The following is a 19,066-nucleotide window of genomic DNA, read 5'->3' as shown; positions in this document are numbered from 1 at the left end:
GTATTTATTTTATTTATATATCAATTTTATATAATATTATTTTTTGTCGAGAAAATGCACTTTTCAAATAAAAAACAATTTTTTGGTGGTTGAATTTTTGGCAGTGCAGATTCTCTGATGAATTATTTCAATTCAATGTTAGTTGGTCTAATTTTTAGTTTTTAGCCATGTTCCTTATTTAAACCCATCTAACAACAATTCACAAGTATTTTAAGAGAAAACGATTTTAAAATCTGTTGTACCCAGAAATAAAAGAAGAGTTTCGAAATCCAAAAACATTGGATTTATCAGTGATATCAATATCTCCAAGACTGGTATATTTATTAGAACGAAAAACCTTTGTTTATGTGCTTGCGAAATCAGTAAGGATAGAATTTTTAAATTTATATCATAGTACCAAATTGAGTTTTAAAAAATTGCCCGTATTCTTCTTCTAAACCAAAAAATGGCAATTTTTCATCAAACGTGAAACTTTTATCAAAGGCAAAAAATTATATAAAGCCAAAAATTGAGAAAATACAACCAATTTGCCAAAAAAAAAACATGTTAATTAAAAGGCAAGAAATTTTCGTGTGTTTTTCGCCACAGCCAACCGAATTTTATGTACAAAATTGGAAATTTCGCATTAAATTTTCAGTTGTAAATATTTTACTAATCATTTTACTGATATAATTTTGTATGAACTTAAAATTGTTCGTATAGAAAATTTGATTCTGCCATACTGAAAACTTTAGGTTATTGTTACAAATAGCATTTTTTTAAAGCTGATAACATTATTGTTTTATTTATTGTCAAATAAAAAAAATTCACGATCGACATATTTCCGTTTTTGATGTTGTTTTGTTTTTATTTCTTGTGAATCGTTAAAGTGGGCAGCGCAAGTCCATCTTATTTAAAATCGAACCTCCTTTCTTTTGACCCGTTCCATCAGCTTTGGCCAATCGGGTATTAGTTCTTCTAAAGATTTTCGTCTCCTTATGTCAAATACTTCCTAAAATTATTAGCACCAAATGTAACAACCTCTAACTAATGTTTGCCAAACAAGAACACACATTTAACACTATATGACATATAAACCTAAAATAGTTTACATCGGATCTCTTATATTTATATTTTTACAAATTTGTTAGGAAAATTCAAGCACAAATCAAAACCTTAATTTTTTTAGATAAATATATGTACCTTTGAGGATAAAACACGGCAGTCCACTTTTTGCCGATTTGAAGTTAAAAATGCAGAAATTATCACAAGAAGCTATTTTATCAGTGAATAAAGCACCAAAGTCTATTTTCGTCATAAAATTGCATTTTTATGTTAATAAAAACCTCTGAAATCCATTTTATTTTACTGCAAAAAACATCAGAAGTCCCAGATATGCTATTTATTTATTTATTTATATACGGCATTTCTGCCATTTACATATATGTGGTATAAAGAGTGCTTAAAAATATATATTTCTTAAAAATATAAAAAAAAAATCGAGTATGAAATATTAATATACTCGTACTGTACACATTATTAATTACTTGAAATACATATATATATTTTAAAGAAATTATACAATAACACAATACATTAATCAATCAAATTATAACTATTCCAACCCAATCTTCTGAAGATGATTTGCTCTTTTTGATAAAAATATGTTGGTCACTTTATTTTTTAAGTAAGGCAGAGATAAACTAAATATATCAAAATGTGATGCATATTAATTCCCGGTATTCTGTAATCTAACAATAGGTGAGTTATATTGAGCTACCGTTCGAGAATTTTGACAATAAAATATTGTAGACATTCTGCTTAACCTAGGTGGTACATAGAATGAAATCAATTTCAGTAGATCGGGGGTATCAAACATTGGTTTTATTATTTTATATAAAGTCGTAAGATCGATCGATGTTCTTCGTTCTTGTAATTTAGTTAATTTAAGAGAGTCTAAAATTTAGTATTGTAACATATTATACAATTATGGTCAAAATAATTATTATTTTATATTGAAAGTTCTTTGTGGATTTTATTTTTTGATTTGGTTCAAAGGTTATCATGTTTTGGAAACTGCACTATCACAAAATCTCGTTTCCTGAACATTTCATTCAATGTGACATGCGTGGTTTATCCTTTAAGGTACAGATTATAGTACCTGCCATATTCTGTATTAAAGAAGTTACATTGTTTTCTTGACTGAATTTATTTGTATTTGCCTATTTAACTTGACATAATTAATTGATTTTTAAATTAAGTTATGTTAAGACGTTTTCTGTACCTCAGAGGTCCAAACGTCAAATGTTCAACGCCAAAAGAATCTACTTTCTCAAAGTGATTTATAATAATTCAGAACATTACTTTGTATCTTTAGTATCTTAAAACATTGTTTTTTTTCATAATAAGACTTACATTTCTTCAAAATGAATGGACATGATCATAAATCGTGATCATTATCGTTCCCCACATTGATTATTGCTCCAGTATTTTTTATTTAAGTAATAAAGGAGATCTAAACAGACTTTAAATAATAGAAAACAAAGCGATGAGGATAATATTAAGATGTGGGAGACGAACAAATGTTAAGAAAATGATTCAACTTCTAGATATCATGACGATTAATCAAAGAATCAAATTCAATGTTGCCAATGAAATAAACAAAATTATTAAAGGAATAGTTCCGAGATATTTTCAAAATAAACTAAAAAATAATGAGTTCTTTCATAGAAACTATGCAACAAGAAGATCTAAAAATATAAGACTGGAAAAAAAATCTAAAGCAATGTCCCAGAACTGCCGCATGTACAAGGGAATACAACTATTTGAAGAAATGCCAGAAAGCATAAAAAATGAAATAAATGTAAATATATTTAAAATCAAATGTAAAAAGTATATATGTGAAAAGTATTAGGTAGTATATAGTGTAAATAGTGAATATAATTAATGAAAATGTACATATGAAACAGTTAATATTATAAATTAGGATATTAAGTGTATAATAGTGATAAATAATGTTAGAATAAGTATAGATGTAAATATTGTGTTGTAAATATAAATTAGACTATGTTACATGGAACTGAATAAATAAATAAATAATAATAAACTGGATACGAAAATCGAAATGTTAATTGATCAAATTCTGGATTCGTATCTGTCTGCCTGTGAGGTACTTATTTAAAATAAGATGTTAAAAATAATAAAGTTTTAGTTACCTTATTTTATATTATTAACTAAAGATTGATTTCATGAACTGCAAACCACTACAACCTAGAAGAGTGTAAAATACACCTCTAAAAATTGGTGACCCCGACGTGATAAATCTACTAAAAGGAATTTCTTAAAAAACAACTTGTCAAACATGACAGTTTTTTTTAAACATTATTTTTGATCTGTAACAATACTCAAAGTAACAATGGAACGCTCACTTGAACAACGCTTGCAAATTGCAGAAATTTACTTTTAAAAAGTAAAGGGCTCTTCGTGGAACTATGAATTTACTGAGTGACAAGATTGGCGTCTGTTAATTGGCCTCCCCGATCCTATAACTGATGCCATCGGATTATTTCTAATGACGCTGCGTTAACTCTACAGTCTGAGCAAAGAATCCAACTATTCTTGAAATATTGGAAGCCAATATTACACGCACTATTTGGAAATGACGCCGGACGCAAATAATGTGTAACTTTATTATTTTGACCACAATAAAAACAAATGAATGAATGTTTGTCAAATAAATGTTTGCTTTTGAAACATAAATTTTAGTACCTTTACGCTAAAAAAATTCCCGAAATTTAGATTGACGCGTTTTAACATTTTATTTAGTCACTAAATGCCTTGTTCCATTAAAAAAATAAAATTACATTTTTTTTACTTTAAAATAAATGTCTTGAATGCCAGAGTCTTCTCCTTATTAGCAAAAGAGGGTTATTTAGTACTAGTCTCGATTCCATTAGCCAAGGTTAATAAATAAAGAATTAATGGCTTTAATGAATAAACAATAGAATTAAGAATAGTCCAGAAACCGCATACGCGCATCAAACAAAAGGCGACTAAACTACGCTTAAATGAGTGGTTTTACGTTTTGACTATAAATTTCTTTGTAGACGTCGCTCAGTACGCAACTCCAGACTTGAATTTAACTATGCCGTGTTGTGTCCTTTTAAAGTATAAAAATACTGCTAGGATCTTAAAAAATACACGATGGGATCACATTTCATGTGTAAGTAGCAAATGCAATAATTAGAAATTGAATTGTTTTTCAATCTGTCAGATTATCAAAGAAAATAAAATTTTCATTTTGTTAGTGTTGCCAGGGTAGTCAATTTTTTTTACGCTACTTTGCTCATCTAATGAGAGAACTTATGAAAATTGGACCTCGGATTTAACAACGTCTTGGTGGATATTTACCAGACATATCCGTTTGATGTAAAATAAAATTTGTTTGATTTTTTAAGTTCAAAGTTTATTTAACTCTTATTCAATGATCCTTTACTTATTTACTTTGTTGTGTCAATCAATGTTTCCGCGCGTACAAAAAAATAAAAATAAATTAACACATTGTTTTTATTCAAATAATAATTTTAAATCTTACATTTGTGTTATGATTATATTTTTCGCGATCTGACAACATTACGCAGCGACTTCGCGCATGCGCGCGGCGAAAGGATGGGGTTTTTTTGACACAGTCCGATGTAATTAAATACGATTCTACGCTCCTTCTGGACTATTATTAATTCTATGGAATAAACATTTGATTAAGAAATTTTAATTAGTCGTATTAAGAAAGTTTATTAAAAAAATATTAAAAATGACATATTTTTTTAATAATAAACAAAACTAAAGGATCCGTTGTAAACTATTTTTGGCTGATTTCGCTTGGTGATTTTTTTTTGGGTCTAATTATTCCGTCCCTTTTTTAAACCGCATGGTTCATTAGTGGGTATGAAAATATTTTGATTAGAAAAGCGAAATCAGCCACTTCGTTCGTGGAAATTCAATACAAAATAAACCTTTAGTAAACTGTAGTTTTTTTCTTTATTTTATTTTCCTGATTTTTTTCGATTTGCATGAAACTATTTAATAATTAGATAACACAATGCAGTACCCTATGCACCACTTGGCACGGATACGAAAACTATTATGATGATGGCATTTCATATTTTTGAAAATATTGAGTTCAGGTTTCTTCGATTCTTCTGATTCAGGCAGATAAACCAAAACAGAAAATATTGAAAGAGTTTTGAAGAGACATGAGCACTAAGTTTCCTCATGTCAAACATGAGGAAACTTAGTGCTATAGAAAATTGGAAATATGAAAAAAATCATAGATGCAGTAAAAACTAGAGCATGTAAGTTAGAGCATGTAAAGTTTCTCAAAAATGAATTTAAAAAAAATGGTTCTAATAAAAATTTGCTACTTCGAAACATCACAGGCTCATGTTAACTGTTGTAATTTGTTAATCTTAATGACTCCCGAGGGGGTGAAATCCAGTCTTTTGTCAACAAACATTTGGAAAAACTCAAATATTGTAATAAAACCAGCTGGTCCAAGAAGAAGTTAAAGCTTTGCAAAATTGTTTTCAGGCGTTGCCTAGTATGTGAAATAATTCAGTCAGATGAATCTCTTCACAACAATAAGGGTTTCAGTTCTTTAACGTTACTTAAATCAACAAATGGAAGAATTGAAGAAATATGGATGTTTTAACACAGGCAAAATAGTGAATGTTACACAGTGTGAAAAGTGGCCACTTAAACCAGCCAACGAAAGGTCATAAGCCCTGTAAATGCCTAGACTATCATATTCCCTCCTCAAAAATGTTTTCCCTCTCTGTTGAAATAAATTTAAATATTAAATACTATTAAGTCTCGTATTTCTATGAAGATTCGAGTGACATCTTAGCTAAACAAGACCTTGAGCCAAGTATCATTCTTCATTTTTTTTCCATGGTAAATGATTGAATATAAATTTTGTCTATTCCGTTATATTTTGTATTGAAAATTCACAACTGGTACATAACTCATTATAACTAAATAAACACATCAAAATAAAGACAGTATGTTAGTTTTAGTAATAAAAAAAACATTATTACATACCGTTTTAGCCAGAATACCAACCACATTATTTTAATTTGAAGTTATAATAATAATAATCATGGTTTATTAACAAAAATTACGATTTTTTTATCTACTACATACATACTTAGGTAATAGATTTGTCTTGATTATGTCTAGTCTGCCTTACTAGGTACAACCTGTTTTAAGGCAGACATTTTTATGCAATAATAAACAATAACACGACTCACTTATTTGTTTATAAACTTGTATAAACCACTTAATTTTTTTTAATTACACTTCGACCGGTTTCGAGGTTTCTACCTCATCGTCAGGAATTTAACTAACTTATTACACGCGTTGCTATTTATATAATAAAATATTGTATGAAAGAGACAGAAAATTGAAAGAAAGAGAGATAAAGAAGATGAAATAAATCAGAACGGGAATAGTTTTAAAAGAGGACTTAAATTTAATTGATTATTTATTATTTGAAGTTTTTGATTAATGGCTTTACTAATTTCTAATCGTTCTAAATTATCTAAACGAAAACCATTTTTATTTACATGCAACATTTCTACACACGTTTCTTGATTAAATTCATGGTTTTCGGATATAAGATGATTTGCGAATTCTGAAAAATTATTATTACTCAGACATTTTATATGTTCTTTGATTCTAACTTTAAATTTACGTGAAGTTTTTCCAATATAGAAATTTGGGCAATTCAATCTTTCTTTCAATTTTCTGTCGCTTTCATACAATATTTTATTATATAAATAGCAACGCGTGTAATTATAAGTTAGTTAAATTCCTGACGATGAGGTAGTAACCTCGAAACCGGTCGAAGTGTAATTTAAAAAAAATTAAGTGGTTTATTCAAATTAATAAACAAATAAGTGTAAAATGTCATGACACATAGTGAAAAATGTTTTTGATAACAATATGATTACCTACTAGTTCATTTATTATGAAGTTATCAATATTAAAATATTCTATTTATTGTTTTTAGAATATTTTTTTATAGGTTTTCCGATTTTTCTCTACTTAAATCCAGTAACTATTTTATAACTTATTTATTTAATTGAATTCGGGTCAAAGTTTTGTAATGTTTGGGTAACATATTGAATATTTTGGAGCCCAGAAATCTGAATTTTCTTTGCCCAAATTTAGAGTTTGTGGTAGACACATGACCTTTTCTTTAGATTGACTTCTGGTAGTGTGATTAAATAAATCATTCTTAACTTTACTTTTTTACATTAAAATTTTAGAATATAAGATTTTCTCATTATTTAGTAACTGTTATTTTTTATTTACTGATTAACGTGTCTTTTTTGTTGTTTTTTTGGGTTTTTTATTTTATTTGCATTAAATTAACATATTTGTTATTACTGCTGTAATTATTTGTGTCTTTCATTTTTTGTAAAAGGTTCTCTGAACCTTTAGTAAATAAATAAATAAATATATCACGGTCTCAAATGTAACGTGTATATTTGTAGCAGGAATGAAAGGAAAAATGCACTTATCTTAACCCCAAATATATTGTGAAATTTATTTTAGAAAAATATCTTAAGCAAAAAATGTGGCGTTATTTTCTGGCTAAAACGGTAATTTCATACAAAAATTCTACAATCTACAAAAATCAGTAAAAATTTAATAAACAGCATTTTGAGTTTATCCAATTTTTTGTAGACAAGGACTGGATTCAACTCCCTGGCAGCCGTTAATATTAACATATTACAACAGAGATGAAGAACATTATGTAGGTGAAATAATTTAATGAGATGAATTTCACCCGCATATTTAAAGATTTCAGCTCTTTAACTTCACAAACATCAACAGATGAAAGAATTGAAGGAATATGTGGGATTTTTTTGTTTACTATTTTTACAATTAATTTGTATTTTATTGCTATGTAATTATCCTTTATTTTTGAATACTCTGTTTTACCTCTTATGCATATTGTAAATTTTTTTTTTTTTTTTTTTAAATAAATTTACATAAATGTTAAAATGCGGCAGAATGGTGAATTTTACACAGTGTGTAAAATGGCCACTTAAACATCCAATGACAGGTCATAAGCCCTGTAAATGCGTAGACTTCCATATTACCTTCTTTAAAATGTTCTTCATCTCTTTTGCAATATTTGAAATTTAGTAAATTTGGCTTTAAAATAATTATTTGCAATTGTTCTCATTTATGTATTTAGTTATTTTACGCTTAGTAAAAAATGTATATTATGTATCTTAATATCAGTTTAACAAGATACAATTATGGTTTTATACATAAAATTTAGAAGAAAATATTAAATTAATAGATTAAAAAAATATATACTTCTTTGTGAATCAAATAACTCTAATTTTGGTGCTTTGCCAAAAGATACAAGAATTGAAAAATGAAATTTTATGATTGAAAACAGCTAACTTTCGATTTACCGTGGTTCAGTTATTGTAACAATATTACAGTCATATAATTGTACTAGTCTAGAAACCACGTACGTGCATCAAACTGAACCTAACTAAACTACTCATAAATGAGTAGTTTTACGTTTTGGCAATTAGGTTATCTGTAGCCGTCGCTTAGTACGCAACTGCCAATTTAAATTCAATAGGAAAATATCACATACTACGAATACCAATAAAAATGTAATAAAAATACGTTGCTAGAAAAACGCGACATGTTTGGCCTTGGTAGATGTGACGTCAATATTTGTGATAACGTTCTAAACAAATTTTAATGGTCAGGAACAAATTAACATGAATCGTGACGTGTTAGGGGCGTGGCCAATGGAATAACCGTTTTTGCGGGAGTTAAAAAATACAAATTTAAAAATACTTTTTACGCTACTAATAATTAGCAAAAATATTTTTTTACTTTGAAAATGTTTTTAAAAATCTTGTGTCGTTTGTAAGTGGCAAAATACTACTGGGTTTAAAAGCAAATACGGTGAAATCCACTTCATGTTTAAGAAGTGAATTCACAAATAATATTATTTAATAATTCGATTATTTTACTATCTGTCAGATTGTTAAATTAAGTTATGTGGACATTTTGTTAGTATTGCCAGGGTAGTCAAATTTTTTACACGGCTTTCTATTAATAAGCCTTACATTTTAAACGGTACTAATTTACTAAATTATTACTTAATGATTTTTTTACGTTTTCCTCATAAAATTACCTGTTTTTTTTATAGTCCAGTCAATAAAATATACGACACAAAATTATCTTATATTCCGATTTTACAGGTTTGGTTAGTAATATTTTTACAAACCGTCCATAAAAAAAAGCGTTATCATTTATGACCACGATGAATCGAAAGCTAACTGTTTTATTTAATTAAATTCTTAATTATTTAGTGACGGCTGTTTCGCCCTTGGACCTTGATTCGTCTCCAGTGTTCCTCGAACTTATCGTCCGGCGGCACGTGGCAGACCTCTTTCCCGTCAAACATTATTACTATACTTCCGTCGTGCTGGGTATCACGAAACCAGCCGTTTTCGATTTCGTGCTAAAAGACACCGTCACAACATAAAATAAATCACAGAAATAGGCTTAAAAGTCTAAGCATAAAAATACGAAAAAATCAGAAAATTCAGCTGGCTATCTCAGTACATTTTTTAACCCAGTGAGATAGCTAGCAACCACAAGGAAAATATCAAAAAATGTTACAAAATATATTGGTTTCGACGTTTAAAATATATATTTAAGAACCAAAATTTATTCACAAGTAATTCAAATAGATCAAGTCAAAGAAGGAATCGTGTGTTAGAAATACCACATTGTAAAACGAGGCTCGCACAGAGACATGCATATTTTATAGGCCCAAAAATTTTTAATTCTTTTTTACTGATAATATTTCATTAATTCCAAACTTTCAAAATTTTCCTTCTTTTAAAAAACACGCACTATCCTGGATTCAAACTAAATATATGAACTCTTTTTTTCTATGATATATTTTGTTGCTCTTTAATAAAAAGGAATATTTTTGTGATTTTTAAAAATGTTTTTTACTTCCTTTTTTAATTACTATAAAAAAAAATACCATATAATCTTTTACGTAATATTTTATTTTTTCTTTCTTATGTTACACAAAAATATTATAACTGTCCATTATTTATTATAGGAGCGAAAATTCATTAACATTTTCTTGTATACCCACGAAGAGCCCATGCCTTCGTGGAATTTTTGTTCACTTTTTTTACTAATAATATGTAATTAACGATAATTTTTGAAAACTGTGTTTTATCACTTATGTTTATTGTAAAAAACAAAAAAAATATATTTATATATTTATGAAATTTATTTGTGCTTAATAAGTTAGTTTATAACTTTTAAAATCTTGGTGAAATTGCATTTAATTATAAATTTTTAAATACTGTATTTAGTTTTATTCTTCTTTGATTTACAGTTTTGACCAGAAGCTGGGTTTTGTCGTGACCGACATTATCAAACTGGTGGGATACTTAACAAATTTTTAAGTGTACAAGTGAAAGCACATAGATAAACGTGAAATTAAAAAAAAAACTGCTTTAAAAATTGCGTTCATTAAACAACATTAAACTATCAGTTAACCCACGTTTATTCTCTCTTATTCTATCCATTAAAATACAAACAATGAAATTATTTTATACTCCTACGTAATTCAAAGCATTTGTAACAATACATGATTGCCAAGCTAAAGATTACAAGATCTTAGCAACAAATTGCAAGATAATATTAAACCCCATTTCATTCTCAGTAAAATTAACTAAAATGTGCAATTTACAATAAAGAGTTTAAAGATCAGCAGTCATACATTTTTAAACATGTCCATATACAGTTCATTTATCATATCATTTACTTATGTTTAAAACAGTTGTATTGATACTTACTAATTGAACCTAGAAATCAAAACATAAATATTTTGGAAAAATTCTGTGGAAAAAAGGTATTAAAATTTTAATAATTCAAGTTACTGTTTTGATTAATTAATCAAAATTTCATGAAATCGATGAAATTCAAACCTGTAATAAGTCATTATACATAAAAAGTCACCAATCCAATAAAAACAGATCAAAAATAATAAATAATTAATATTCTTCGAAGCAAATAATTTAAAACAAAGCAATCTGATCGTTTTGCTGAAAGCAATCCACAAATCATTTGTTTGATAGACATTTCCACAACAATACTGTAATCAAAAGTGTGTTACTTGAGCAAAAACAATAGATCAAATTTACAGTAGATTTGGGGTACCTCAGGGATCACAGTTTGTTCCACACACTATTTTAAGATGTTGTTTATATTTTATAAAGGAACGACTATGATTTCACTCAAAATTAAAACATGTCCCCGTAATTTTTACTTGAATCAACTCAAAATATTGTTCAATAAATTAAATTGATCAGAATGCCATGTTTTATTAATTCGTTTCTACCTAATATTGCGTTTTCGTTGCGCGTTGTTAGTGAGGAAATGAGTTTGATTTGGCCTACCTTTTCGACCTTCTTGAGGGCTGGCATGGGTTTTTCAACCTCTTTGAGGTCTCCCCAATCTGGGTCGCCTTTGTCTTCTCCCCATTTGGCGTATTTCCTCTTCTTCAACATGGCACGGAAGTCCATACCACTTGAATCTGTCAGAGGTTAATGAGCATTAAAAACTTATGTTGTGTACTCTCCACGCTATTTATGTGAGTTACATTTAGAACCGGTGGTTGTCATATCCTTTTAACTGGGTGAATAATAAAATATTTAGTGAAAATTACGTTAAATATAGTGACGGTAAAGGTGAAAACGTATTTCAGTTTTTGCATATTAATTATAATTTATAAAAAAAAACGCGAAAAGTCTCACAAAAAACCTTACGACATGTCATCTCATTGCTTTAAAGTACATTTTTTTATATTTTCGATAAGAAAAATACCACGAAACAGGCCCAAAAAGGGGCTTCTTAATCTGGGTCTATTTTTCTCCACTTCGCCCATGTTATTTTTTTAACTATTAGGCTATATGAGTTAATATTATGGTTAAGTTTGATTACTTATGTATTTTTTTTATTTTTTTGCTGTCTACAAAGTTAATGCACTTGATTTTTTAGTTGAGTATGCAAAAATATTATTTAATACATATTTTCTATGACAACACGAGGAATCAAACTAAATGTTGGATCACGAGGTCTACCATAAACTCTGAATTTAGGCAAAAGTGTCAGGTTTTCGGGACCCAAAATATTGCATGTGTTGAGCGAACATTGTAAAACCATAACCCGTATTCAATTTAATAAATTTAAAAAAAATGTTTCATGAGTTTTGGTAGAGATAAGTTAGAAAAATGACTTGAACACATCATTAAATAATAGTATGGTTAATTAAACTCATAAAACACACAAGTATGTATTGCACTGAATATAAAAATGTCTGCCTTAAAACAGGTTGTTCCAAGTTAGGCAGACTACACACAATCCAGAGAATTCGAATACCATTAAAATGAAGTAGATTATAGGAATTGTTTTATTAATAAACCATTATTATTACAGTAGAATACCGTTTACCAAACTCCAGTTACCGGATTGCCAAATATACAGATCATTATTAGGAAATAAAAAATAAAGATGTGTTTAATTTTAATTTAATTGTGGAATTAACTTTGCTGGATACGTTAAAGTAAGTTTTTAATCTGATTTTAGTTTGCTGTATTGTTTTAAAAGAAAAACAACCTGGCACTCATTAATCCGGATACTTGGAATTTTACTGTATCTAAAAAAATGATTGCATATTTAAAAAAAATATATTAATGAGCCCTTAATAGCAAAACCGTCAATATTGAGCTATCAACAATAATGTGAGTTTGTCCAAATTTGTGTCGACAAGGACTGGATTTAACTCCCTGGGGAGCTGTTTATATTAACATATTACAACAGAGATGAAAAACATTTAAGAGAAGGTAATATAGAAGTCTAGGCATCTACAGGGCTTATGACCTGTCAATGGCTGGTTTAAGTGGCCACTTTATAATTATAATTTAAAATATGGGCAGAATGGTGAATGTTACACAGTGTGTAAAGTGACAGGTCATTTACAGGTCATAAGCCCAGTAGATGCCTAGACTTCAATATTACCTTCTCTGAAATGTTTTCACCTCTGTTGTAATATGTTAATATTATACTATATTTTTTTTATCAAATTAGTTTGAGAAATAATAGTGACACAATCAGCATTGTGCCATTGTTATTTTTGAAAACATTTAACAAAAGATAGCCACAAATGTACTAATAGCTGGTGTGCGTTTTACTGCACACCTGTAAAAAAAATAGTCTTTTGAGTTGTGGAAAATAAGACAATTTGATCACCAAGAAATTTTTCTATGCAATTCTGAATAAATAAAATGCTTCCAACCTGAGACATAAAGCTGCATCTCCGCTGAGTCCTCTCCATGACAGTTGCTGACCACAATCTTGTATTTTCCTTCATCGTTGGGCTTGATCTTTCTCATGCAGAGCGTGATGGTTCCATATTCCCCGTCTGTGAGGAATTTGAAGCGACCGCTTTCAATAATCTCAGTAGCTCCCTTGTAGAACTTGAAGGTCGGAGCGGGATTGCCCTCGACTTGCACGGTGAGGTAGCCGGTTTGATCTGAAGAGATTAAAACATGTTTGAATCAATGGACACCTTTGAGAAGAGATTATGGAAGTCTAGACGCCTACAGGGCGTATGAGCTGTCATTCTCCGCTATGAGTGATCACTTTTTTATTATATTTTCTTGCACCACAACTGGCCAGAAGATCGAATAACAGTGGTGTTTTAGAGTATCGAACACCCAGGATTTTTTCCAATCTCACCAGAAATTTAACCCAGAATCTTTTGCGTTAGAGGTGTCAATGACAGATCAGATAATGACAGATCATTTCCTCGATTGCAGTTTTAAATCCAAAGTAACCCACCAGATCGTGACCCGACAAGTATTGGCACAGCAGCTGGCGGTGCCACGACAGAAGAACTACTATGGAGATAGAATAATGGAGAGTGCAGTACCAAAACGGTCGGGTTGTGATCCTGTGGCTAGCGTCTCGAACTCAAGGACCAAAGGTCTGTGGTTCGAATCCCACTCTACCCCAACTTGATTCCATTTTCTAATAGTGAGTTATTTACAACTCGTTGAAAATGGCCCTCAAAAATAAATATTTAGGTAAATCATAAGAACGCAAATATTTATTTAAAAAAAAACTGTTTAATTTAATACCAGCTTAAAATCGTGAGGAAAAAACCAAAATTCATTTTTTAAAATAGTCAAAAATTTATTAAAAACAGCAAGTGAAACTTAAGTGTGCACAAATATATATTTAATTATTCATTTATTATTAAACTATGTGCTTACTTTAAAAAAAATAAATAATGTTATATAACCCGCAGACAAGCTTCGGCTTTGCGAGAACAAAAATGATATAAAAATGATAATATACGAACGAGAAAAAATCGGGTTGTGGTCTTGTGGCTAGTATCTCGGACTCATGGACCAAAGGTCCGTGGTTCGAATCCCACTCTACCCCAACTTGATTCGCATTTTCTAATAGTGAGTTATTTACAACTCGTTGAAAATGGCCTTCAAAATGAAATATTTGGGTAAATCACAAGAACGCAAATATTTCTTTTTTAATAAAAAAATAAAATAAAAAGTACAATTATGTTTGTTCCTTATTTGTTAAAATAAATAAAACTTAAAAAAAAAAACTATTTAATATTTGGTTATTGTACCTTCAACAGCCGAGTAGCTTTCTTGCACGTCCACAATAACTGGGGGTCCTTCGTCTCCGTGGGGCTTCAGCGGAACGGAGGGAAGGTTGATCCTATCCTCGATGTCCGCCACTGATGGGCGGCGCGCGTCTGCGCTCGGCCGACGGCGCTACATCGCCAGAAAACAAAGTCAGCGGAGGACGAAACAAAGTGTGTCGAAGTAAAACCACGAAGTTAGAGGTATCACAAAGTGTATCACGGTAATGAGCAAGAATTTAGAGGAATTACAAAGTGTATCACGGTATAAAACACGAAGTTAGAGGAATCAAAAAGCGTACCACAGTGAACACAATGTTTTGGTAATAACAAAGTGCTTCAGGAGAGCAACCGCGATTTCAGTTAAATAATAAAGTGTTTTTTATAAAATATTATTAATTTATATAAATAAAAGTGTATCACGGTAAAAACAAGGAAATCACATTAATTACACTATTTATCATGTTGCAAAAAGTACGAAACTTATGAAAAAAACAAAGTGTACCACGGTAATAATCACAAAATAAAAAAAAACAAAAGTGTTCTTCAAAGGAATTAAAACAATATGATTTAAAAATATTATCCAATTGTCTACAAATCACTTTACTTTTGATTGAAAAAATTGTGCTAAAAGATCCCTTTGCAAAAGTTTCTGTAATATGACATTAAGCAAAAAACCAGATATTTTAAAATACAGGTATTCAAAAACAAATATTTTAAATTAAAAATATTATGTTTAATAATCTATTTTCCATCATTTATAAAATACTACTTTAAAAAAATAAAATAGAGATATATCAAGTCTTGTGTTTTATAAAGACTTCTTTGACATCACAAGGGTTAATCATGTCAATAAATTTCTACTCATAATTATAAACTCAAATAATTTTAATCATTTGAGTTTTGTTACCCAATAAACGGTTTCATTACTCTCGTGACATGGTAAGTCTGACAAGCTGCGTTAAATACTTGAGGATCCAAGCATCAGATCATGATTTAAATATTTTTTTGATTCCAAACTAATATAACCATGGCGAATAAATATTTTTTTTAAATATAAGGTTCAACTAACTCGTTAACAATAAAAACAAATTGTAAATTCCTTCAATAATTACATATAATTTAATTTATTACGTTGTATATTTGCGTGAATAATAACAACAAAAACATTAGAGTGAATGCACTTTGTAAAACTTTAAAAGAGGAAATTTTAAAATAACTTGTAAAGCCAATTTTAAAAAGTTTACTTACCTCTGCGGGGGGCTTAAGTGCCTTTGGAGGCATTTTTACAAATTAAAAAAATACTTTTTACAAAAGAAAAAAAAACAAATGACAATCACATCAAATCAATATTTTCGTCGACACACTTTTCGAAACATTTCATTGTAGGCATAAGTTCGATTTATTTTTATTTTTATTATTGTTGCATATAAAAGGGGCGTTTGTTTCACTTTTTAAAACTAGGGACTTTAAATTAATTCATTATTAGAGGTTCGTTAATTTCGTTTTTTATTTTTTAATTTTACACAGACACCTTTTTAATTTTGATTTGAGAGCTAGTGTTAAATTTGTCACACCAAGACAGCTATGAGTTGATTTAACTTACGATCATTATAGTACCGAATTTGATTTTGTAATACTGACACTGATCTAGTTCTCTAAAGGTTCTCAAACTGTTGAATCAACTAAAAAATGACAATAATTTGCGTTTGTCCAAATTTTCGCAGAAAGAAACAAGATTTTACCACCTACAAAGTTAGTTATCTAAGTCAACAAGTAAAAAAATATTTTCAGTCTTTGCCAAGTGTGTAGAAGATATAATTCAATCCGATTAATCTCGGCCGTATAAGTAAAGTTTTTTTACTCCGCAAAAATCCTTTTTTGTCGTAAGAGAACTATTGTTAAAACTGTCTCTTGTCAAACTAATGACGACAATGACTTTTATACATTTGTGCTCTGTAACAATACTTAAATAAAAAATATAACTTTTTACACTCGGAACAATGCTTGCAATCGAGGAATTTTAGCCTTACGGGAAACTGGATACAAAAAACGATATGGCAAGCTTTTTGAAAATGTTCGAAGAAAACATGATAATAAAAACAAACTACTTTAGACGACGTCAAATGAACCAACCAATGATAAGAGAGTAGTGAAAGGTTTCCGGTTTACTTACCGCCAACAGAACAATTGGCAGAAAATACCCAAAAGAAGCGGAAAAGAACTTGAGACGTCACATGCGGAGTGATTTCAGAAATACAAAACTTAAAAAAAACAGCGCTGATAATACGATACATAAAAAAATTTAAATTTTTTTTTGGCTTAGTTTAATATTCTACTAACAAATATTAATCATAATAATAAAGCACTTATCTTCCTTGTCGTGAAGCTCTTCGTTTAACCAAAAATTTACTGCGTGCTAAGTTTGGCGAATAATTTCAAGAAATGATCCTGTTAATTGACTTCCACGATCCTGTAACATGACGCTATCAGATTATTTCCTATTCAGCTACGTTAAGTCCATGGTCTATGGAAGCAAACCAGCAACTTTGAAGCATAGGAAGTCAACATAACACTCACCATTTCGGAAATAAATTGGATCAACAGAATGCGCTACGTAACTGCTAGACGCGGTGGACATTTTTGTCGCCGGATATTATTCTAAAAACGCTTGATTTATTTCAATTTAAAGTTGAATCTCGCTTATGTACATGATAACTAGCATCACTATATTATAATCACTTTAGTTTTTCATTATTCTATCACCGTAATTTTTTTCCCATTCAAACAAACTTACCACTTATACCAGATTAATATTTTGCAAAAGATTTCTAGATCTGACTCTCGGAGTCTACTTTTTTATCGCCTGATCCAGCAAGTCAAAGATCTTTGAGCATTTCTACTGAGAAACGCCTCTTAGCCAAAGTTTTACCACTTTTTAGTAGCGAGTTATTAACATTAGAGGAATATCTCGTATTTTTTGTTATCAGAATCCTGGACGAGTGTTTTCGACTCGATGGATACTTTCAGATGAAAATTCTGAATAAGTAAATCGAGTGGAGATAAGACCGCCTCGTTTCATAATGGTTGTCACGTTTGCCTACCATCCCTGAGGTTTTTGGTTAAATTTCTGACAAGGGGGACGTGAAATATTTATTCTAAAGTTTGTTCAAACTGCATTCCTGAAACTCCTGCAGTGTAAGACTGATCGATGCACTTTTATGTAAAGAACAATTTGGTTTACTAATACAGTGCTTAATACACCTCTAGGTGTGAACAGGGGAATGATGGCGATGTTTTGTTGTGTTTTTTGTCTGTTCATGTCCCAGGAGTAAATAAGACATGGCTTCACATAGAAAAGTTTGTATTGTAAAGTGTTCACCATCATAAAAAACATAAAGAGAATTCCTTAACTCTTAATGCCCGCCCCGACAGTGATGAGTCAAATTAAACCCAGTTTTAAAAGATGCTTTTTATGCATATTTCGTCGGTTTTTTAATATTATTAAATCATCTTGAAGCGCTCTGATTTAATATGAAGACGTGTAGTATAGTTTTGTGTTAGATTTTCCATGATATGTCAAATTATAATTAAAGCATCTGAACGCACAGAAATCTCTTTTCACATAATCGATACTTTTCAAAACTACTTGGTCTGAATGGACCCATCTCACTGCCTCACAGTTTTGGAGATTCTGGTATAAAGGTGAGCAGGAGACATCTATGAACATTCGCACGCATTAATAACATGAGATTTTTGACGGCGCGCCATTTCTTGACGGTTATTTCAAGCCAGACTTATTAAATTAATTAGAGGGATTAAGGTATGACGCCCACGGGGATATTAGCAGGACCGAATGAGGAATTGCCACAATACATGATCATTAATAATATTATCTTAACCACAATTCTATATTTATTTTAAATAATATTGGTAGAACAAATGCGCTACTGTAGCCAATATTGAATTCTCCCGAATACCAAATAAAAAAATCAGAAAATATTTTAGTCGATCAAAGTAGGTAACTACCCAGAAAAGTGATTGAACTTTTTGGATAAGGAATGGTTGAAGAAGTTTGCGTTAAAATGATCCAAACAATTAATTTTATTGATTGATTTGGTGTTTATTTTGTAGAACTCCATGTTTAAACTTATAATATTAGAAATCTTAATTTAATTTTAAAACATGATTGATACATTATGAGGAAATTTATATAAACATAAATATATTAGAATACAATATTTCTTTTTTTAAGAATTTCTTTTCAAAATATATAAATGCAATTGTAAC

At 29.6% G+C, this 19,066-nt stretch overlaps 1 protein-coding gene across 1 annotated transcript in view; it reads right to left on the bottom strand.

Moving 5' to 3' along the window:
• The window catches only part of LOC148285679 (twitchin-like), a 263,782-nt gene that overhangs the window by 116,452 nt on the left and 128,264 nt on the right, over nt 1-19,066 (bottom strand). The window contains 3 exon segments of the mRNA XM_088239054.1: nt 11,508-11,644; nt 13,406-13,642; nt 14,762-14,909. Of these exon segments, the coding sequence (XP_088095180.1) occupies nt 11,508-11,644; nt 13,406-13,642; nt 14,762-14,909 (522 nt within the window).

The sequence above is a fragment of the Micrasema longulum genome, unplaced genomic scaffold (assembly GCF_059751315.1).
Source record: "Micrasema longulum isolate JH-2025_06_02 unplaced genomic scaffold, ASM5975131v1 h1tg000014l, whole genome shotgun sequence".
Lineage (NCBI taxonomy): Eukaryota > Metazoa > Arthropoda > Insecta > Trichoptera > Brachycentridae > Micrasema > Micrasema longulum.
Note: the sequence above shows the minus strand (reverse complement) of the source record. Positions and strands in the feature narration are given on the sequence as shown.